Source organism: Cylas formicarius, unplaced genomic scaffold (assembly GCF_029955315.1).
Source record: "Cylas formicarius isolate icCylForm1 unplaced genomic scaffold, icCylForm1.1 PGA_scaffold_10__41_contigs__length_53128322, whole genome shotgun sequence".
NCBI classification, from domain to species: Eukaryota; Metazoa; Arthropoda; class Insecta; order Coleoptera; family Brentidae; genus Cylas; species Cylas formicarius.
The window spans coordinates 27,685,227-27,708,903 of record NW_026844214.1 but is presented as its reverse complement, the minus strand read 5'-3'; the positions used below and the strand labels follow the sequence as shown (position 1 = coordinate 27,708,903).

Here is a 23,677-nt window from a genome sequence, read left to right as displayed (position 1 = left end):
AATGTGAAATCGTCGGTCTCGCGATGCCGTTTGAATTTCATCGACCGAATTAAACGGAATATTTTAAACGGCAATGGAAAACAGTTCCCGGAACAACCAAAAGAACCCTAATTTCCTTTCGACAAATGATCCGGGAAACGAACAACCGCAAATGAGTATGAGAAAAGTAATAATGCTACTACTAAAGAAGTAGAAAAAGAGAAAAGAACAATATACAAAAACAAATAAACAACATTGTCTAAACAAGCTATATCTGAAACCTTTAACAAATAATTTAGCGAAATAAAGCAATTGACAATCTACAAAATATCTCGGAAGAAAATTCCATGTTATTACATGGAATAACTGTAAATGAAACAAATCAAACAATTAATAAGATCAGAATTTTTAAAAGAACATATATACAATCTTTTAATCCACATAACAAATTTGTGTTTTGAATGGGAAATTTTCTCTGATATTATAAAAGTCGCATCAGTGACACCATTGTACAAGGGTAACTCTTCAAAAACCATAAACCAGTATCTTATTTCAAATATAGTCGAGATCATTGTCAATATCGACAATAGGCTAGTCACGTTTTTTATAAAATTCTCTGCTCTTTCTGGCAAACAATATGGCTTTCAAGAGAAAAGATCGACGAAAGAGGATCTTTTGAGACTACTACTATACTTCTACTTTTATATAAAAACCATCCATCTCTTTGCATATTTGTTGATTTCTTGAAAGCCCTTGGTAAAGTTACAACTGTTATTGAAAAAACTAAAATTTCATGGTATTGGAGGTGTTCCTTTACAAGTTAATATCAAGTTTGCTGAATAACAGAAAACAGTTACTTCATGTAAATTGTATATGGAGCAAATATCAAAATTTAAACTGTGGCCTGGAACCACTTTTACTTGTTTTATATATTAACAGTGTTTTGAAATTAAATATCTTTGGAGAATAGTCAGTTACTCAAATGGCATGGCTATATTTTATGCTGCTGCTTCTTCGTTAACCTGGATTTTGGTGGAGACCTTGGTACATCGGTTGAAATAGAATAGCAATGCGTGCTAAAGAAATTATTCAATGTCAAAAGTTAAAATTTTAGATTTTTTGTTGATTTTTTCTCGATAACAGGATTATTTAATTTTTAATTTAATTGTAATGCTGAAAACACTTAGGCGGTGGACAAAAAGTCGAAATATCATTTTTACCTGTGGGTCAGTACCAATTCTAACAAAATATCGTATGCAGTTTTAATGAAAATGATACACCATTTTTTTAATATTACAATTTTTTTAATAAAAGTTTTCGTTTCCGAGAAAAAACTAAAGATCCAAAACTGACCATCTTATTGCCTTCTTAGCAAAACGTTTGGTTCTCTTGGAATTTTTGTTACATGCATAACTGTTTTCATATCTAATTTGACCGAATTATAAAAGCAAATATATTCTATATACTACAAATATAAAGTTACTATATGTGAATTGTAGTTATCAATATTTGAAAAATTACTCCCATCAGAAAGCCACAAAAAAAATTCAGCAATTATTTAAGCGTAGATTGGTGTAAGCGAAAATCGATCACGCATCAAGGATCCAAACAACGCTGTTCGGTGGAAACCACAATCTCTAACTACATTAGTTTAAAAGGGGCCGATTAATTGGAGTTTGCTTTGCATTTTCTTTTCTCTGCAAATTTGAAAAAGTTTGCTTAGGCCTATCCTTTTCAGATATTGGCAGTTAGCATGGCTATTTTTTTTTTTCGTTTTTCCATACGATGATGTAAGAGCAACTGTAGAAAACCCAAATATTTTAATTTTTCAATGTGTCAGCAGTTTCACTACTCTGGTACCCAGGAGATTTTAAATTGAAGTTTTTTCATGGATATTCTAAACAGAATCTAAAATTATGCTCCGTAAAAGAGTGTGAAATACGTAACATCTTAGAGTAATCTTATTAAAGTCAGTTTTAGATGGAGATTTTTGTATATGGTATACATTCTAAAGAGGTCAGCTTTGGCTTTCCCTATTTTATGCTTTATCTCGATGGAGTGATCCCGTTGGTTTTTGAGGTTGATTTTCAGATTCATGTAACTGTTGCTCTTTACTAATTAGCGTCTGCTATTCGTGAGACCAAAGCCTGGAGATTTTGCAAGCTGTCAGCAAAAACGATAGTATCTGTATATCTGATTTATTCAGGCGTTCCCCGTTCAGAACGATGGCTCGTTGAGGTCACCTGAACCACGTCCACAATATGCTCTGTCCACATGTCCCTGTCTTACTCCTCTTTATTAAAATAACAGTTCTGTTACCTGTTGTACTATCGTTTGATTATAATAGATAATATTAGTTATGCGGAGATCTTGGTCGTATATGTATATCTTCCTCAAAAGGTCCATGAATTTGTTGTGCTTATCTCTATCGAAGATCTTCTGCTGGAACACATTTTTGATAAATACTTGTATATATTCTCTTCAGGAAAGCATCTAAAAGATGCCTCATTACAATTTTGGTTCTCTGGTCATCGCATATTTTTGGGTGTAGGATTTCATGTAGATAAATAAAAGTTGATCTGAGCCACCGTTGTGTGATTCTAGCGGTGTTGTAGATATAATTGTAAGTGTATAAATGTAAGGTTTATATTAACTGGTATTATTATTTTAGGAATGATCATATTGGATCGTCATCCCACCGCAGACTTTTTATTCTCCCACTGCAAAACAAAAAAGCGCCATATGTAGAAAAACTAAATAAAAACAGATGTTTTTCAAAAACATGCGAATTATTTTGTATGTTCCACTGTCGTGTTTTAGATATCCCAGGAAAATATCGCAAAATATTTGGTGTGCTTTTTATGCCTTTGAATTCCAAAAATTTAATACATTTTCAAATTAACTTCCGCAGACTTGTAGGTGAACCCTTGCATGTAAATAAAAAAATATTTGTATAACATAACAACTGTAGAAAATGTAACACACAGTAACATCGACGATATGCCAAAATATGCTACGCCACCATTTCCGAGACTGCCTATCAATATCATAGCAAAATTTCAAGATGTCAGCAGGATCGACGCAACTCAGCCAACGTCTGTCTATATTCCTTTGCTGGCTGGGAACAATACCGTTATTTCAGATTTTCATCTTTTTGCTTGACAACAGATGGCACGTGTGGATATATCGGTTAACGTTAAAAGTCACCATGCGAAAAACCGAAAACTAGGTGGTTTATTAGTAAAATCAATGCGAGAGTATTTCCCAGAGGTACACTATACTATATACAACTTAGTGTGTAATAGGCCATAACGGCGTGCACACTCAAGCGGGACTAATTCCAATTTCAAAATAGTTTTCGCTTGTTGCCTTGTAATGTATGACTGTACTAGTAGGGTATGAATTATTAACAAAATATCCAAAGCAAGTCTCAATGAACTTTAGGAAAAATTGTTTTTGGTTTTTATTTTATATAAAATATTATTATGATAAAAATGCATTTTTGCTAAAACTTTTAACTCCTAGCTCAAACATTTTAGCTGTCTACGACATACCTTCATTTCATTTGAAAATCACCCCTTAAGTAAAGGCATTAAATTTAAATAAACAGCAGATGATGAGTTTGGGCGTAACTGGAACTATTTTTGAACTTCTAGAACGTATACTTAAATATCGCCATATTAACGCATGCAGCAGATTAATCCGCTAAACGCTTTTTGGATCTTTCGAATACGATAGCGCTCAGCATTTCGCTGGACTTCGCGGAGTGTGACTAAATTAAACCTTAGGCGCCGGACACCTAGCAGCTGTGTCGTATGCAGGAGAAAGGGCTTATAACCGAAGACCCTATGTTTATCTGTACGAAAATCCCCTACATAGCGACATACAACTTTTGAGTTATTACATCAACAAGTTTAAACAGGAAAAAGCTATTAACCCGCCAGACTCTTCAAAAGGTAATTATATTATTATATTAATCTCTATAGATAATCATGATTTAACCTCGAAGTGAAAATTTGTCAAAATTTTATTTCACGAAAAGAGACATTTTATCAATAAGATAGACAAACAGTAATGTGCTTTTTAAAAATTGTGGATTTTTTTTTTCGTTTGTTAAACTGTATAAATGTGATCGTACTGCAGGCCATTTTTATGAAATCTCAATTGAAAACAACCAAAAATAGTACCTTAATGGATTTATGGACGCTCAGATTGAAGAGTAAAATCTATTGAAAACTTGTCTTTGATTTTTCTTAATCTACAACTTAAATAGTTAATAGGATTTGTTAATTGCAAACAATTTATTAATGATCGAGTTACCCATCATACACAATTTTAAATGGCAAAATTGGGGAAAAAATATCAGCTACGGAGTAAATTGATGTTTTTCGATTGAATGTAAAAAAAAGCAATAAACATAAATATTTTTTATTTTCCTTTTAAATATCAATAGGCATCCTAAATAAGAAATTAGCACCTTATTTGGTAAATTTGAGATAATTAGACGTTAATAACCACCTGTAAAGTAAAAATTTTCCCAAAATTATTTTAACATTTTAGGTTAGGATATACATATTAAGATTTGGTTTTCACTGGGTTTTTGAGCCCTTACTGTCTCACTACATTAATAACTTTGCATTTATTGTTTTTTCATAAAATTATTTTTTTGCGAAAGTGTCAGAAAAATCCACATGGTGGCGGAGTAACCAATCACAATTGTGTAACTTATTGCACTATTGATAGCTTAGGAAAAGCTTCTGTTAACGACTTCAGGTTTATTTAAATGCGTTAATTTTTTTGGGAGACGTGATATTTTTTTAATAAAATATTCACACACCCTCACCACTTTCCTTGAAGAGATAAAGCAATTACCATTAACAAAAAAAAACATTTTTTCATTTTTTTAAAACAGTACGCACTTTAATTATTGTCTTACAAAATTTCACTTCGAAGTTCAGTTTATTTATTAACATTGTCCTTGTAAATATGTAAAAAAATGTGTATTTCAACCGTCTGTCGTATTCGTATCCGGCTAAAGCCAAAGACTTAAAAGACATAATTTACCTGTGGCAAACTCACAGAGGCATTGTTCAATCGAAGCTGACTCCAAAGAAAAAATTAAACAGGCATGACTCTCAATATAGCTTTCAAGGTTCAATTCATGTATCAAGCAGACCTGAGCAGATAACTATTCAGTGGGAGCTGAAAATATGTCATCAATTCAAGTTGACATTAAGAAATTAGGCAACATACAATACTATGCATACAGATTTAGTAGTGGTCATGCAGCAATGAATGAGCACTATCACCAGGTACCTCAAAGCCGAAAGTCACTATTTAGGTGGATTAAAAGGAATTTTCGTAAGAAAATATGTACTTGATTACAGAAAATTATGAAAATCATTAAAAAACGTTTTAAGGCAAGCGGAGACCAATATATGTAATCACAGTATCACAGTTAGCTAAATGTTGAAAACAAGTTTCTTCATTTCGCAGGGGCAGTATTAGCCTCCGCATTGGATAATGTTACAAGGCCTTTCAGATTAAATTACGGCCTTTATAGGTCAGAGCTTGTCAGGTTCCGCTTTGACCTCGATCGGGCCTCGCTTATTTTCGCCTTATTTTTTATGTGGCAATATTTGAAAGGTCCAACTTTCGATATAAATTTAAAACTGAGATCCTTATACATTTTCATTCGTGTGATTAACGAGGAAAGGAAATACATATTTTTTTATATTTTATATAATGTAGATTAAGTACGTGTCAGTTCATTATGCTTCGCTGTTCACGATGTCTAATTTTTCTTCCCATTTGTTGAAATATTTATAGAACTGCTATTTTGAGATGTCAAATATCTGTCAAACCAAAACTTTAAGCATGACGTAGTGTTTTACGTAGAGTACGGTGGTGTACTTATAATCGAACCTCCCCATATATTTTTGTATATTATGATTTCTCCCAGTTATGTTTAAATGAAATCGTAATTGTTTTTTAATTTTAATGCGACGGTACCAAGTTTCGTCAAAACATTTAAAAAAAAAATGGTGTCCATCCGTACTTTTTCTAATATCTAATATGCGTAAATATTTTAGGCAAATAACTAGAAGAGTTAATTAAATTACCAATGTTGGTGTCCCAAAATCTTTTCGTAGTAACAAATCATACATAGTAAGGTAGTAACAAAAACGTATTTTTAAGTAAGCCGGGTATTAAATCGATTATTTAAATTTAAAGTATACCAACATAATGGAAAAAAATGAATCCATAGGTAACAAAAGAGGCCAATAGGTATTACCTAAAAACCATATAGCTATTAGATAATATATTACCCCTACTACGCTAAAAATTGATGTGCCTCTAAACAACGATTTATCAAGAACATGTTTTGAGAAAATAACTATCGTAAAAACGCCGCATCTAAACTTATTGATGATGTGTCAGCATCCATGTTGGTCATTGAATTAGGGCATTCAATGGTTAACTGGTTAATATTGGTTAAAAACGAGATTTTAAATTTCGCTCACGCTCATGTTGATTGCTGCTTCTCAAAAAAATTGTCTTAGTTGCTTTATAAGTTCTTGTGTTATCGGCATTAAGCAAGGTTCTATATCTCTAGTAGCTATATGGCTAAAACCGATAAAGCAGTTAGATACAAGGTGTTCAAATAGGGTATCATATAAACATTTCAGAGAGGAAGCATAAAATGCAAAAATATGTAAGGTGTTTGGGATTTAAATTTTAGAAAATGTGTCAAAAATTATTTGATCCAAACTATACGTAAAGCATCTACAAGATTTCTAGACAGTTTCTTTATATCAAAAGTACACAAACGCGACAATTTTATTTGTATCTCTGTTGTCAAAAAGGGACCTTCAAATAAATTACTGATATAAGTTACAAAACTGGACATCCCTGATAGATTTTTAAAAGCTACGCAAAAAATAACATGGGTTCTAGAAATCACCGACCTCGTTTTTCAGTTGATTTATTTTTCATCTCGTCCGGCCATAACATGTCACATCAAAGTCTCCTCCCGTTGCCACTTTCGTTTACAACCTTTTCGCCTCTTTAGACAAATTTAATCGGAAAGCTGCCGAATCAAGGGCGGAATTCAATTTTGTTTGCTTTGAGATGGATCGATTTCATCACACTCGAAAGCGAGTATAAAGGGATTGCAATTTAGGCTACAGTGACTTTATAAAACGAAGCCTTTATCATGTTGGTGTGATGCCAATTTTTTTTTAAAGACTGCCTGAAAAATTGACTGCCCTTTCATTATTCTAGTTCTTTGAAATTCACATTTAATTATATTTTCTACTATGATACAGCATCTCATTGTCAAACCATAAATCCAATTTCAGATTTGTAGCTAAAATGGTTGAAAAGTAGTAATCATTTCCATGATCGCAAAAATTTCTAAAATATATTTTCTCTCAACGAAAGAACTTTGTAAAAGCTACAATATATATGTTGCATAGAATTTTTTATGTAAGACAAAAATATAATAATGGAGGCATGATTTTAAATTAAAACAACCATTACCCCTTATTTTGTTTAAATTTACTTTTGAAATTCAATTTCGTTCAAAATAATTACTATTGTATTCTTTTAAAATTTGGGACCAATAAATTTCTTTTTAATAAAGATCGCCTGAAAGGTTTTTGTTTTCGCCTTGAATTTTTCCTTATCTTGTAACCGCTGCAATTTCATCTCTCTTAATATTTTATGATCTCATTTTCACATTGGAATCTTTGGAATAAAAGAGACAAACTGGTTAATATTTAAGCAGTATTGAAAGATTTAAGCTCAAACCTACTGTCAAAAAGACAAAAATCAAACGCTCTATGACTTATTTGAATTGATTAAATTTTTTTTCTGCTTTTTTCTTAAAATTTTTTAATAAAATGTTTCGTTTCCAAACTACGAATTTGAAATATAGATTTTGATGAGGCTTCATTGGGAGCGCGCCACTGTTCTATACACCTCTTTCTATCTCATTAGCGACCTGTTCGGAAATTAAGTCAGCTCTGCAAGCGCCGCAAAGCAAAAAAATGAAACTTTACAAAGCCTTTTTCGTGCCTGTTGCGGCTTTTATTATTCTTGTAATTGGACTCATTAAAGCAAGTTTTTGAGGCTTATTAGAATATACGCTTATTTCGATTTCGCTTTTATTTTAAATTTGCGAAAATAAAATAAAAAGGCGAGAAGGATGAAAACAAATATGGCGACATGTTCCTTTCCTCGAATATCATCCGACGTTTATTCCATGACTTTGATCTGTATCTAACACGCGTGTATTGATGTGGTTGGTTTTCTTTACTTGCAGCTGACAAAAAGGTAGACGAAGACAAGCCAGAAATAACTGAGATAACCGAATCCGCTGAATAATCCTTGTATTCTTCCCGCTATACGTTTATTTTGCCCCACCCCTTTTCTCTACTATGCGCCTTACACGTCTTTAGAGTAAGTCATTTTTATGTGCACGGATCAATTTTATTTTTAATGTTGTAACGTTTTGTTTTATGCTCCGGCAATTTATACGGTGTGCCTTCAAAAAAAAATATTCGAAAACTGTGTTCTGTGACATCGCAATGTGTTCAATAAAATAATATTTTCCTACGTCTTGTTTTATTTTAATTTAGGATTAAAACGCGCGCACAAAATACAAAACAATCGACAAAGAAAAAACTTTTCGGGTGTTTGGAAAATTTTGTGCCATTGTGATAGTGCTTAACCAGCGCTACCATGATATATGGTTCATCATAGAGTTTTTCTAATACACGATAACAATAGGATACCTCTTTATTGGCTTATGAAGTTTGGAGGAAGCAAAGAAAGATGTCATGTGCTTCTGAAATTACTACACTCAGAGAAAAAATGTTGTAAAATTGAAAAAAGCCCTAACGATTTAATCAAAATTGAATATGATTTTGAGTCATTGGTGCTTCAATGTGATATGATGCTACAATTACCCTTTGCATGATAATTTTTATTACTTATTCTTATTAAAACATAAGTATTGTCTGCATTGAGTTGGAAAGAAACTCATACAAAGTATAATGACACAGATAAAAAATAAGCATCACAAAATATTATTTTAAGTGTTTAACATAACAGTTACATGCTATAGATTTAAAACGAAGAGACCATCATTATAAATTGTAAGGAAAATAATTTTTTCTGTTAACGCTATCCTTGGATTAGAAAGAAGAAAGGAAAGAAAGATACAGATGTTGGTGTGTTTGGATCCGACTTTTGAACTGTTTGTTATTGTGTCATCGCCTATATTATGCCAAAAAGGTAATACAATAAAAATCAATAGGTGAACAAAATAAAACACTTGCTTCAGTTTTCCTCCACAAAAAGAAGTTTTCTCGGAATTCTGCTCTCAAACCAATATCCGAAATAGCGCCTTTTATGGCCTATTTGGAAAGATAAACTGAACTCGTATACTTGTAGATGATTAAATTATTGCATCACTGAAAATATTTTTTAATAAGTAAGCTTTTTTTAAAATGGCCAATAATTGAAATTTGGTATTTAGTTATTTTAAAATGTTCTGCTCGTTGAGAAAATTAATTGTTCGTTAAATGTTCGTTCAGGTATACAGGCTGTTAATAAATGATGAAAATGTGAAAATTTAATGAAATAAAGTTGTATATAAACCAGCAAAACGACTAAATACAAATCTGAAATTTTCATTTTGAAATTTGCATTAGTTTTTATGCTAGTTTGGAAACAAGTTAGTTTTATAAAGTGTTTATTAATTTTGAATAATAAATAATGGTACTTTTCTTCTGAATCACTTTCATATTTTCCTAATATATTAACATATAACGTGGCGGTGACAACGAAATCGCAAAGCTAAATTGTGCACATCTGTTCGATGAATGCTTTTTAACATATTGGAGGAAGTTGGCCAACGATAGTTTTACCATTTTTCCATCGAAAACTAATTTGTGTCTTCTATTAGGAAACAAATAGGTTCACACTTTTTGATACTTTGGACAAATTGCAGGCACGATTTTTGGACTTTTTGAATTCTGTCAATACCTTTTTTTTCTAAACATGGCAAAATTGAAATGATACGAAACGAGTAATCTGCTAATTTTATCTGGTTATCCAAAACATTCCTACGATACTTAGAATTAAGTAGGCCTTTTGGATAAAAAAATATATAATAAATAAGCCAATAAAAGCTGATTTGTAAGCTTTTATCAGTACAGCGATGTATTTTTATTATAGTCGTGTCCACACTTTAGAATTATGCGTAAGAGCACATAATAACGTTAATAGCATTATTACGCTCATGATCTTTCTCGTGTGTCGGACTATACCAAATGGGTAATCAGAATTCAAAAATAAACTAAAAAATAATGACACCAAGATACATGTATGCGCGTTAATTGAAAAAGAAAAAATAAATATAGTGCAACAAATAACATCCTGGAAATGCAGAAAGGCGCCTACATTTTTGTAACTAGCATCTTCAAAATATCCAAAATAACCCCAACTTCGGTAGCATAATAATAACAGGTATTGGTAGACGGAAAATCAATTTTTAACAATTAGAAACAAGAAAGGTTTGGGTTTAACCGTCTACTTTATATTGGGAACAAAGATTTAATTTCACATTTACAATAATAATTTAACAGCAGATAGATATCTAGCAATTATAAATCAAATACTACCAGATTTATTTTATAACGTGCCGCTTGCGAATCTTTGCAATATTTAATTATAGCAGAACGAAGCTCGTACCCACAATGCAGAAATTATAAGTGTGCACTTACTTAAAAACACCACAACACCGTATACTATAGAGCAGCATAAATGCAACCATTCAGACATTTAAATCTGTGGAAAATTTAATGGATAATTATGAATGGTCTAAAAAAATTGGCACTGTGTGCCAATTGTATGTTCGGGAAGGAGGAAACCATTTTAAACAGTTTTTTGGTCATGCCATCATTAAGTTTATCAAGTTTAGAGTAAAAAATGGTTATTAATATACTATTCGTTTTAATTTTCTATGGACAATTTAGCTTTTTTTTATAATAATGCGTTTTTAAGGATCCGTTTGTGCTAGAAGTGCATAATGTCATAAGTCATAATCATTATAAAGAGAAAATAAAGGCGAAATCTTTGACACTAAAAGTACAAACTATGCTATTTAAAAAATACTATGTTGGAACTATATCCCGAAAACATATATCTTATTTTATAGAGTGTGCTAAATATGATATGATGATGATTTTGTATTTCACCCTGTATGTCGGGAACGCAACAAGGCGGCATAATTCTGTTTGGGGTATTTAATGTTTAACGAAAAAGCGGGTGGCGAAAACCGAAAATTTCTCTGCAGCTTACCGAAAAAACCAGAAAAATTATTTAGAAAATTGCAAGTTTGATACTTCACATACTATTTACCATACTTCTGGATTCCTCCTGCGTGGGTTATTGAGCTAAACTTGCTAACGTTTCGTCAATCATCCTGTTAGCTTCTTTAGAGCTTAACTGAAACTTGTTTCAACCGACGCAGGATAAGTCCAGAACTTTTGTGAATAGTATTACAGTAGCCTGTGGAAGTGTCTCTGAAAAAAAAAAGATACGTCACATTTTGTGAAAGCTTATATGGTATAAAAGTAATTAACACACTAATCATGGTAGAATTGTAATCTAAGTAAAAGTAAACTAAAACCTTTTGAAAACCTATATACAAATCTTCTGGAATCCTCCTGCGTCGGTTGTTGAAAACGCGAAATGTAGGATGGTTAACAAGTTGGTAAATAGTAATTCAGGGGCCTGTGAAAGTTCCTCTGAAAACAACTTGATGGGATTTACTCATTTATTAGTCATAATAAAAAAACAACAACATTCAGCACCTCTAAATATTAATTATGAGATATTACGAATATTTAAATACATGTGCAATATTTTCATTTACTATTCGAAATCACTAAAAATAAGTGGAGGAATCCCTTGCATGTCCATTACTTATTCTCTAAGTGGTATACTTTTCAATTATTCCTTCTGTATTGGTAATAAAATTTTTACACATTTGAGAGGTAATATTTTCCAATGCCTCTTGCCACATTTTTAAACAAACATCTTGAGCATGCCACCTCTGCCACTATGTCGGTTATAATGGTTTTTTGTACTTCCTTAAATTAGTTCATTCGGGTTAAAAGTACAGTGATATGGAGGTTAGCGTAAAATTGGTTTATTCCTAAAAGATAGGCAGTTGAGCATATAATGCATAAAATTTTGCTATTGTAGGTACCGTACTGCAAAGGTTAAAAGATTTAAACTCTGCGAATTTTGTCGGTTAAATAATTCCGAATTTCAACCTTGGTCCCCGAGCTATTCTTGTGTCTTTATTAAACATCCTGTGAGCCTTGTCGATAACATTGATAAATGGTTCAGTCAAGGTCTTCAATAGTTGACTTTCGAACCATCGAAGAAAGTTTACCTGCTTCATTTCACCATAATAGTCGAATAAATTTTTGTTGCGAGCATGAGGTATGATATATCAAAAAAAGCATTTCATTTGTACCTCTAATACAACTCTTTAGCATGTGAACATGTGAACCTCTGGCTATCAATATTCGTACTTTAAACACTTCCTTTGTTGTTGTCTTTTCCTGAGTGGTTAATAGTACCATTTGCAAAAATACAATTCCCATTCAAGAAGACAAACTGGTATAAAAGCTTTCTGTTTCTGTTGTAGATATGAATCCATCTTGAGCTGCAATACCAGGAAGTTCCATGATTACTCGTCTTGCGGCATCTTTTTGAAATTTAAAACCTATGTCTCTTAACAATAGACTCAATGACATCAAATAATTGTCGTCAGCAAGTTCAATTTACCACTAATCGACGTAGGAAGAATAAAGGGGATTTGCAAATAATATTAGAAGAATGTGGGTGTTTCATAGTACATTATTTTGAACCTGGTAACATTTTGAATATCATCGAATCTCTCAAGGCTCTATAAATATAAAGTAAATTAAAATAAGGTAGTCAGACATATCTGTCAAATTAATTTTCGCAAACGCAAGTGGGAGTACTTGGCAAAATTGAAATGTGCGAGACGCCACGCTCACCCGTTCGAAACTATGTTAGGAATGCGCTCCATCATTTATTTTATTCCAGAATCTATACACTCGGTGGAAAATTTTAAATATTAACGCGAAATGTGTGGGCCGAGTTAACTGACTCACCGGTTTTCCGTTTGAAATATCGAACGCGCAAACATTTATGTATTTATTTTGGTTGGCGGTTCAATATTAATGCAAATTTAGCGTATAATAACACAGCTCCGTGATTTTATATAACCTTTATCGTGTCCAGTTAATTGTGTTTCGTAACTAGTGCACGCAAAAAAATATTTCCAATTGTTTTAACACTGTGTTAATTAATTTATTTATTAATCAATTCATTATTAATAAACGATATCGGTCGGCACACAGGGCTGCACGGTTATTCGCACTACACAGCACGGTATATTGATCCGAAATATAAGTTTTCAAATGGTTTTACTCTTGGGATTCGTGAAGTTCTGGTTATGGTTATAAAATTACTTTCGTACTGTAAAGATTATCCAAAAAGTATCAAAGTGTTTTGGATTCTAGCAATGAAATAAGCGTGTGTTTCAATAAGGTTTTTGATACCTGAATCTCAAGGTTTTTAATACAAAACATGTAATTAAATTACACCAGTGTAATTTAAACTTCAGTGTAACCATAGACCATATTTAATAACAAAATTGTAAAAAAAACGTTTTATACATTATAACCAAAAAATTTAATTAATTTGAATGGGGCACCATATCTTTTAACTTACCAGAGAATGTACTCTTATGTCACCTATAGAACCTGCGAAATTAAATGATTAAACGAACTTATCTATGTGAATTTCGATCATAATTATATGAAAGCGTTGTTCGAATGATTACCCATTAAGTAGTGACCTTTAGCCGGTGACGCCACGAATTCAAAGCATGAAAACATAAAAATAGTGAAGAGGGTCCGCTTCACCGCCGACGGATATCGATATCATAATTCATAACGTTTAAAGCTAATAAAAATGCTGTTGGGTAAGGGTTCCTTAGTTTCCTACCTTTTAAGGCTGCGATGTAATCTTTCGAACGAGGCTTTCATATAATTACGATCGAACTTCACTTTTGTAGGTTCATTTGATCATTTATTATATTTCAGCCTCGTTCTTTAAGATTACACATAAAGTAGATATTTAAAGCAAAAAGCATTTTTATTCGACCTAATACATTGCCCACAACAAGGAACTTATTAAACTTTAACAAAATCTAATCTGATTTCTGACCAAGGGTAACAAATAATATAACGATAGCCTGACAGCCTTAACAAAGCAACTGAATACTTAATCTAATTTCTTAATCTAAATCTAATCTTAAGTTCAACACTTAATAATTAAATAACAACCCTTCATCCAGGCTTCTAGTCTTTTTCTTTTTATTTTTCTTCTGAAATGAGTTTGTTATAAAATTTTGCAAAAACTGCCGAGGACTTAGTTCAGCCAGCGGTATCTAGTGATATGCCTTTCAAAAAAGCTTTTGAAGTGGCAGCATGCCTTACACTATAGGCTGTAAAATGTGAAGTATCTACCTCACTTGAAGCAATTATAAACTTAATTCACCTACTAATAGTCTATGTCCCCACAGCCGTATGCGGTTTCCTAAACGAAACAAATACGTTTTTCACATTACCCCTTAAACGCTTGGTCCGGTCTAAATAGTGTATAAGAGTACTTGTGACACCCAGTTCTGGTTTTCCTCAAAGAACGGTAATACTAGTACGAGTTAAAAGTTACCAAGCCCCTATGTCTCACTAATATCATTTAAGATTTTTTAAAAATATTATTATATATTATTATATTATATATATTATTATTAAAAATATTAACAATCGTTAACGTCTGTGCCCTATGTGCAGTCTCGAAAGCCAAAAAAATCAACACTTCAATCAGTTTCTGTAACGACAAAATATGTCTTGATGAAAGCAGAGAAAGAAATACTGGATATTAATATTTGCAGTCCATAAAGGTACAACTAAGATTCCCTGCGATTTTTCCAATATTATTTTCTTCAAAACTCTAAGAACTAAAGAAAAAGGTGGAAATGCATAAAAGAAGTACTCTTTCCACAACGAGATTGTAAAGGTTAATGAGGCACGATATCTGTTCCATGATATACACACTTTGCATTTTTTGTTCACTCTTCATGAAAAACAATCAATCTGGGGTTCCGCAAATTGTTTTCCCGAAAGCTCAATCTGCTAAATCCTATTTTGTATTTATTTCCTTATTTCTAGATTGTTCACCTACAACTTAAACTGAAATTTCCTGATTGGGTTAGATGAATTCTGTACATGAAATCCTCTTTTAAAGTCCTCGATATAACCATAAGATGGTCGTAATCACCATCACTAAGGATGAGAGCTACAAATTTCTATTGAATGTCCTACTAACTGCGCAAACTCTCTAATTCTACAACATCGTCTAGCAGAAAACCATCTTAACTTAGCCATTAATTTACTTGCTTTTTCTGAAGATAACTTCAATGTAAATTTTACAGAGTCTTTCACAAATCCTAAAAAGGTACAAGTTGTTTGCGGAATCGGGGCACTCTTTTATAATTTATAAGGAAACCTAAATAAGTAAATATGGGTACCGTTGCATGTATGTATGTGATATGGTATGATGCCCCAAAAAAAGAATGTCGTCTAAATATACAGCTGACACATAACCCTCGCCTCTTAAGTAGTTAAGATTTTAAAATTTTTGTAAACACATATAGGCTGGTACATAAACCAAATGGCAAGCAACAAAACGAAATAATCTACCCTTAAAAACAAACCTTAAAAATTTTCTACTGTTGTTATCGATAGGTATTAGATAATATGCATCCTGAAGATCGACTGATCCTAAAAATCACTCTGCGATAATAATTATGTCTGTCGATAAACCTATTTAACTATTTTAAATTTAATATAAAACTTTTTGAACCATCTAGTTGGGGAAATAAAAAATAAGATTCAATTAACTGACCTTCTTCAAATGTACAAGACTATATAGCCCCGATAATAAACAACCTATTTACTGCTAATGTTATATCCTGATATCCTTGGCTACACCAGTGTTGCTCTTTCGAAACAAAACTTTGTTTCACTTTCCTAGCAAAGGTAATCTTCTATGCAGGATAAAACAAAGGAGACACTTGTTAATGAGGGCCATTTTTAAGAAAACTCTTAGTATTCCCGCTTTCGTAGTTACCTGTGTTTTAAATAGTAACGTCTTCTGACTTCTTGGGTATAACGGTAACCTGGTGTTTCCTGATATCGTTCGTTGAGTTCGACCGCGTGCCTTGATTGACGAACAGATGGGCTCTTCCAGTTTAACTTGCTGGTACTCAGAGTAGATTGCTTCTTGGTGTGGTAGCTCGTTGACATTAACTTCAAACTGAATTTCGATGTCCAACTTGTTTTCCGGATTGCCTTTGCTTCATCAATCTTTTGTGTTAGATTCTCTCCAATCAAATGGGTATCAATTTTATTTGCATCTAAGATCTTTTGAATAGTTTTAGCCAGTCCAGGTAAAATATGTGCTTTACGAGCCAACAATTAAGAGTGATTGACTTCAACCCACACTTTTCCAACATCACATAATTTTTCTAAAATGTCCAGTCTATCTACTCCCTCCACTTTGTTTTCTAGCAGTTCGGGAATTACCAAGCCCAACGAAGTCATTGTTATTGCAAGCAGTGTCTGAGTGTCTGCCACTTAGCGATCACCTCGGGCGAAATCCCCTGAGCTAATCAGGGTGCAAATATAACTGCTTATCTATCGGTTTGTTTGGATCATCACAAACACATCAGACACTGTAACACCACCTATAACCAAGGCTGCCAATGGCAAACAGTCTTCCGGATCAGAGAAATCTGGCTCTCGCCTTTACCGAGAGACAAGACTTTGTACATGTGGTGGTTTCTGTTCTTTAATTAGTCATTGTTTTACTTTTTAAAGTAGACTCCAGACACGAAACCCTTTACTTCTGGGACAAAAGCCTATCTCAGTCGTTGTCAAAAAATGTGCAGTTAACTAATTTTGAAAATCGCTGATCTTCGATAGCTAAAATTCCCGATGAAACAATTATTACAGCTTACATTCTAATTCGTCAATTCGTTTAATTTGTTTTAGAAAATTTTGCGATCTATTCATGGATCGTTTCCCATTTATCTATTTATCACTACGGTATCACAACACTACCAGTACACTTAAAAAAAACACCCTCTCTAACAACAAGACTAGCGTCAACCCCACGAGGCACAGTTATGAATGATGATATCGTTAGGTAGTGAAGAGGGACCGGGCGGGGTATATTTTTTGTTTTCATGCTTTGAATTCGTGGCGTCACTAGCTAGAGGTCATGGTACTACGTGATGTGTAATCTTAAAGAACGAGGCTGAAATATAATTATTCTGATGTTTATTAAGTTAAAGTTTCATAAACAACGAGCTTATGAAATTTGGAAACGGCAGATAATTTAGTCTGTTTTGTCGCACTTTGCTCTAGAGTTATTGGAAACTTTCTGTATTAAACACTAGACGATGTATGTGATTTCACTTAGATGGAGCTGTGCCTCATTATCATTGCAAAGGTTGGCAATTTTTATATGCCAATTTTGAATACAGGTGGATAGGAAAATATGGGTTTCAAAATTGGCCCCCACATCCTCAAACTTAACACCACTACACTTTTTTTATGAAGAATAATGACCATCATTGCCTAAAATGGTAGTAACTAATAACTGAAAATAGTTTTTTTATTTTTGTTCAATACGGGGAAAAAAAGTTGGATACTTCTCTAACCAGGAAGTGGTAACGTTAATTGCAAATCATGATTATCATGTAGAGTGATGGGATGATCGTGTCTTCGAGAAAGTAGCATCAACTTTGATATTTCAAATAGGCCACTTGGTAGCCTATTAGATTTTCAGTTCCGCTATATATGTTTATTTATTATTGTTTTAATGTAAAAATAAGTCCTCACGCAATAGTTTTATGTAGACGAGTAGAACGTTATATATTTTATTGGATATTGGATTAAAATTATAAATCTTTTCAAATCATATATCATGTTTTATTCGGTATATAGCTATTAAACACGTTTTTTGGATTAATTTCGTTCATAATTTTATAGAATCAGAAATTATGATAATATTTATTTATTTACTTATTTAGTTATGTACTTTCAAAGCAACGGAGAAATTGCAATATCTTCAATTAATAGCTAGCTCAAGATTAACACAAATATTTATCAAACCTTGACAGCAAGTATACAATATAACCAATAACTAATAAAAAATTAACGTACTTAAAATTGAACGTGTAATTATAAAGCAAAGTATTAGACCTATATCGGTTATGTTTTAATACCATGATTTAAGATATAGTGCGTCTCTCATCGAATTATTAGATTAAAAACAACTCAAGCGAACTCCAAAATTCTTCTGGCCGACGAATTATAAAAAATCAACAACGAATGACTTGAATCTTTAAATGACTTGGTGATATGCCTGTTGAACAGTTGACTCTACATGACTTTCAAAGGAGATTTTAGTCCTCAGAGTTTAGAGGGACTTTTATCTGGAAGAACTGTTTCAAGGTTTATTCTACCAGGATTGTAGACGACATTATTACTATTACCAGGGCGAGAAAATCGACATTCGGAACGAACCTTGCAGTATAAATATAATCGATCAAGGTGAGACTACCACAGAGTGAGTTTGAAAATATTTAGATGAGTCTAGAGACTGAGATATGTTGGCGATAAATGAGGCTCAGGTGGGATGATTGTAGAGCTCAACGTAAGAAGTGAACAACTTCAATCTTCAGATGAAAATACCCTTAGACCAGTTAAATTGTTAAGTGTAAATAGTCAACCAAAAAGATTGACGTTTCAGTTTTTTATAGAAAGCAGAAGCCATGCGATGGTTGCCAACTTCTGGGGTCGGCAACATCGCCATCAGGAGTTTCTTTCGGAAGGGTAGTATTTTACATATCGTGTTTAATGTTTTGATGTCCCTGTCTGTCATACAGGCGCTATATGAATCCATATATAGCTGTATCCGATCATTACCAACGTTGTTTGCAGTTGTTTTGTTTCTGGTCTGTCTATGTCTAAGCTTTATCGTCGCATCTGTGTGTGTGATTTTAATCTGTATTGCAATTTAAGCGAACATTATATGTGGCCGTGTTCCATCAGCTTAAGTAAATTTAACGTTCGCTTTAGCGAGCAAACATTTCCTAAACGATCGACTTTCAATTATTTGCAGCTCCACTTTCACCTGCGCGTCCGTCAAGGAAATTCGGAGCTAAAAAGTCGGAACCGGAAGACGAGAAGGCGGCTGAAGAGATGAGGAAACTTCGTGAAGCGAGAGCCGCGAGGCTCGCTTTTATCAACGAAGAGGAAAAGAAAGACCACGTGTCCTCGAAAGACGTCGACGAAGCAGTTAGGGCGAAGAAAGAAAAGGAGGAGGTCAGATTAGCCGAGGAGAGGTGCGTGATTGACTAAGATTTTGAGTTCTAAATTTTTGAAGAAGCACTTACATCATCACACGAGACGAGATCATTTTGTTAAGTTTGGTTCAGGTGACGCTAAGTCCGTGAAAATATATATTAAATTGCATAATTTAAACCAAGTTGGTTGAGGCTCCATTTTTTAGTTGCACACTCCATTTAAAGATTGTTGGGGGAACTTCTGAACCTTCAACTTTTGCCAAAGACACAAAATCCTACAACTGGTCTACAACTGCAAAATATTTCTAAATGTTCATTGGCAATCAAAACTATTGTAGTCTATTTCAGAAAGGTGTAGAGTAAAAGAAACAAGTGCAAGTGAGCTATTTTCACTGTTTGGCATTGATTTAATAGGGCAGGAAAAAGTTTTCATTAAATAAATAAATTTAAATTATAAGCTAATATATTGTTAGTTATCTGATGAACGGGCATTGACGCCCATGACGTTATAATTTACGGATTGATGCACAACAGTTTGTCCCAACATAATTTTTTTGCAAAAACTTAATACATACACAATACACAATACAAAACTTAGTACATTTCAGATATTGTAATATGATACAAACTCTTTATTTTAAATACATAATGTTACGCTCGCTAACTTAGAGTAACAACCCGCACTCAAGCAAACGGTATTTATTATTATAAAAGTGGGTAGGAACAGTTTGTTGGGATGAAAACAGAATTCAAATGGTTATACTCGGTAAAATCTCTGTATCAACTCCTTGCCGACTGACACTCGCGTCAGAACTGACATAGCGGTCTAGGCCTTCGATGGTACGTCCAAGTGGGCCTACTATGCGTGTTCGTTACAATAAGAGTTTTATTTGAAAAATATATTTTATGAAATCGTACACTTTAGCAAGCGTTACGTACAAAAGTCTAGCCAAACCCTTAACTACTTACTTATTCAAAATTAAGTAAGTTATAGGATTAAACTACACATGCACTTTTTTGTGTAATGTCAGTTTTTGGCGAACAAAATTTGAAACAAATAACAGTAACCTTTTGTTTCGGTTTTTAACTTAAAGTAAGCTTCACAGTGTTCTTTTGTAATCATTTAAAATAAATTTTGAGGTACACCTATATTTTTATTTTGCTTGGGCATTAGCTCAAGAAGCACATTTTGATGGGAATTTCCCATTTTATCACTGTACACTAGTCCGAAGTAGCCTATAATAACTATCTTCAAACCGTAAAAAAAAATTGCGGTACTAAAGTTTAACTTTAATGTTGCCCGAAATTTTCAGAATCATCGCCGAAGAACAAGCGAGACAGGAAGCTCTCTCCAAAGAGGCGGCCAGAAAGGCGGAGTTGGCACGTCAAGAGGAATTAGCGGCCCAAGCGGCGGCGGAAAGGGCGGCGGAATTTGAAAGAAAAGCGGAACTGGCACGTCAGGAGGAGGTCAAAAGACAAGTAGGTCTTGGCGTAGCTATTTTTCACTTGCTTTCGGAATTTTAGACTTTATTATATCCCAAAAAACCTCTAAAATTTGCATCAATGTTAATTTTCTTGCCAACTACTGATTCGATGGAAAATGAAGATGGAAAAAAATTCTGAAAATAGAATAAATGCGAGGATATGATTTTTTCTGTGTAATTGTGTCAAATAAGGGCGCAACAACTCAGTGAAAACTACATCTTAATATCTTTTTCCTAACCTAAAATATGAATGAAATAATTTGACGCTCAAAGTTTTATTTTAGGAAAAATTAGGGATTGTTCTTAATTTATTATTTAATGTGCCAAATTATACTTAAAATCATAATTAAATTTTTTTTTATTATTTTTTTTTAGAATATCTCCGAAGGGCACCTAGCAAAGAGCTGATATTTCACGTTTTGACATGCTTAGCCATTTTGAAATATTTCGTATTACCACTTGTTCAGGCATTAATAATTAGGTTTGTCAACTATCCAAAATTATTCAATTGTTGGAAACTATTCAATTTTATTAATTATTCACTATTTTTGTTTGTAACGATAAATTTAAACTAATTAAAACGTTAGGCCATCAAGCGACTCCGATAAGCATTAAATAACCACATGACAGATGTGTAGCGTTTGGTTAGATAAAAACAAAATTTGCTTTCATCGCAATCAGATTAATAGTACTTTGGTCCTCAATCTCAAGCAATTGTATTTTTTTTGTGGAATTTATTAAATGACCATTTTCAAGAAACACAAAATTCAAGAAGTAATGTAGTGTATGAAATTCCATGCTCTAATTGCAACAGTGTGTATATAGGAAAAACAAAAAAAAGACCCATTGTGGCGACACCAAACACACATTTTATTTTCAAAAAGTTAAAATTATACTAACCGAACATAACACCATAAAAAGAGAACTTTGTGAAAGTATAGATTACCGAAAAAGAACAATTAATTCCAAAATCGATTCTAAAAGCCTTAACAATTCAGTGAACAGGAATTCACACAGTATGTCACAAACTGGTTTTTGCTTTAAACACTGTATATCCCTAAAACTTAAAGTTAAATGAAAATATTTTTCATCGTTTCTGAAGCTTTTTATTTATATGTATTTTCAAATATTGATTCACGGATGGAAAAATGTGATGACAATATATTCCGGGATACCATCGGTTCGTTTGTTGAACTTCGGCTGGTATCCTGGATACGTTTCGCCCCTTCACTGTTCCACGTGATTTCAGAGCGCGAGCATTGAAACTGCCAAATGAGATCTTGACGAAACGTCTGCAGGATTCCATTTGTAGTTCCACAAACGAACGTCATCATATATAACGAAATCGAATCAGCAGTTCTGTAGTTAACCTAAATTTTAATATTAGCAATGTTCTATTTATTTATAGGCGGAGATCGAAAGAATAAGGAGGGAAGAACAGGAAAGGGCACGTCTCGAAGAGGAGAAACGATTGGAAGAAGAAGCGAAGGCGGAAGAAGAACGGCAACAACTCTTACGTCTGGAAGAGATAGCGCGACAGGCCGAAGAAGAAAAAGAAGCAGAGTTGGTGCGACAGGCAGAGGAACTCGCCGAGCTTGCCCGACAAGAGGCCGAGCTGGCAGAAGAAGGGAAACGACAAGAGGAAGAAGAAGAACGAAAACGACAAGAAGCGGAACTCGAAGAATTGGCTCGTCAGGAGGCCGAGTTGGCAGAACTGGAAAGGCAAGAAAAAGAGCTAGCCGAGCAAGCCAGAGTCGAAGCTGAATTGGCTGAGCGGGCGAGGCAAGATGCTGAGACTGCCAGAAAAGAAGCCGATTTGGCACAGGAAGAAGCGGAGTTGGCGGAACTAGAAAGGCAACAAGCCGAATTAGATGCCTTGGAGGCTGAAGCGAAAGCCTTGGAGTCCGATTTGGGACCTCCGCCTGTTGAATCCGAAGTCCTTGAAGAAGAAGAACAACCGCCACAAGACGACGAAGCTGAAGCAGCGAGACAGGCTGAATTGGACGAATTGGCTCGGGCCGAAGCTGAATTAGCTGAACTAGAAAAGGCGCAAGCCGAGTTAGATGCACTTGAAGCCGAAGCGAAAGCTTTGGAATCAGATTTTGGGCCACCGGCTGCGACGGAAGATAACGATTATGATGAAGAGGAGCCTCAGGCCATCGCTGAAGATGTACCCGGCGCACAGTCGGATGAAGAATTGGAGTGAATTTTGCCTGCAATCATTTTAAAATAAATCGCTTTAACCTCACAAAAATTGTTAAGTCTTGTATATATGATAATTTATGTGTTACCATATTTAACCCATTTAGCTTTTTGTACAGTGTGAGAAGCATAAGAGTATATTAGAAACAACTCTTTATCTATGTGGATTCTAAATTTTTGTTTACTTTCTGTAATGTTTTGGTACGATTCATTTATTGAAATAAAAAGATAAATTCAATCTTCGACCGGACTGTTAGTTTTATATTCGTCAAAAACCTAAACCGGTGTATTTCTAATGTGGATATACATGGCGTCTCATAACTTATCCGCTATAGAGCAACATAATACTATAAATGAGAATAACTTTCGATTTAGAATATTTTTAGAACGGAGGAAAGTAAATTCAAAAATAAAGTCAGGCCAATATTTTGCAAATATTTTGGTAAAGGAACTAAAA

The 23,677-nt window shown here is 33.5% G+C and overlaps 1 protein-coding gene across 5 annotated transcripts in view; it reads left to right on the top strand.

Annotated features, from left to right (window-relative positions):
* Positions 1 to 23,463, top strand: part of LOC132696645 (uncharacterized abhydrolase domain-containing protein DDB_G0269086-like) — a 147,771-nt gene extending 124,308 nt beyond the window's left edge. For all 5 annotated transcript variants that reach the window (XM_060661598.1, XM_060661621.1, XM_060661614.1 and 2 more), the window contains 4 exons: positions 3,768 to 3,935; positions 19,351 to 19,573; positions 20,848 to 21,013; positions 22,427 to 23,463. In XM_060661598.1, coding sequence (XP_060517581.1) covers positions 3,768 to 3,935; positions 19,351 to 19,573; positions 20,848 to 21,013; positions 22,427 to 23,224 — 1,355 coding nt within the window. In that variant the 3' untranslated portion in view covers positions 23,225 to 23,463. The remainder of the gene's footprint in view (positions 1 to 3,767; positions 3,936 to 19,350; positions 19,574 to 20,847; positions 21,014 to 22,426) is intronic.
* Positions 23,464 to 23,677: the final 214 nt, after the last annotated feature.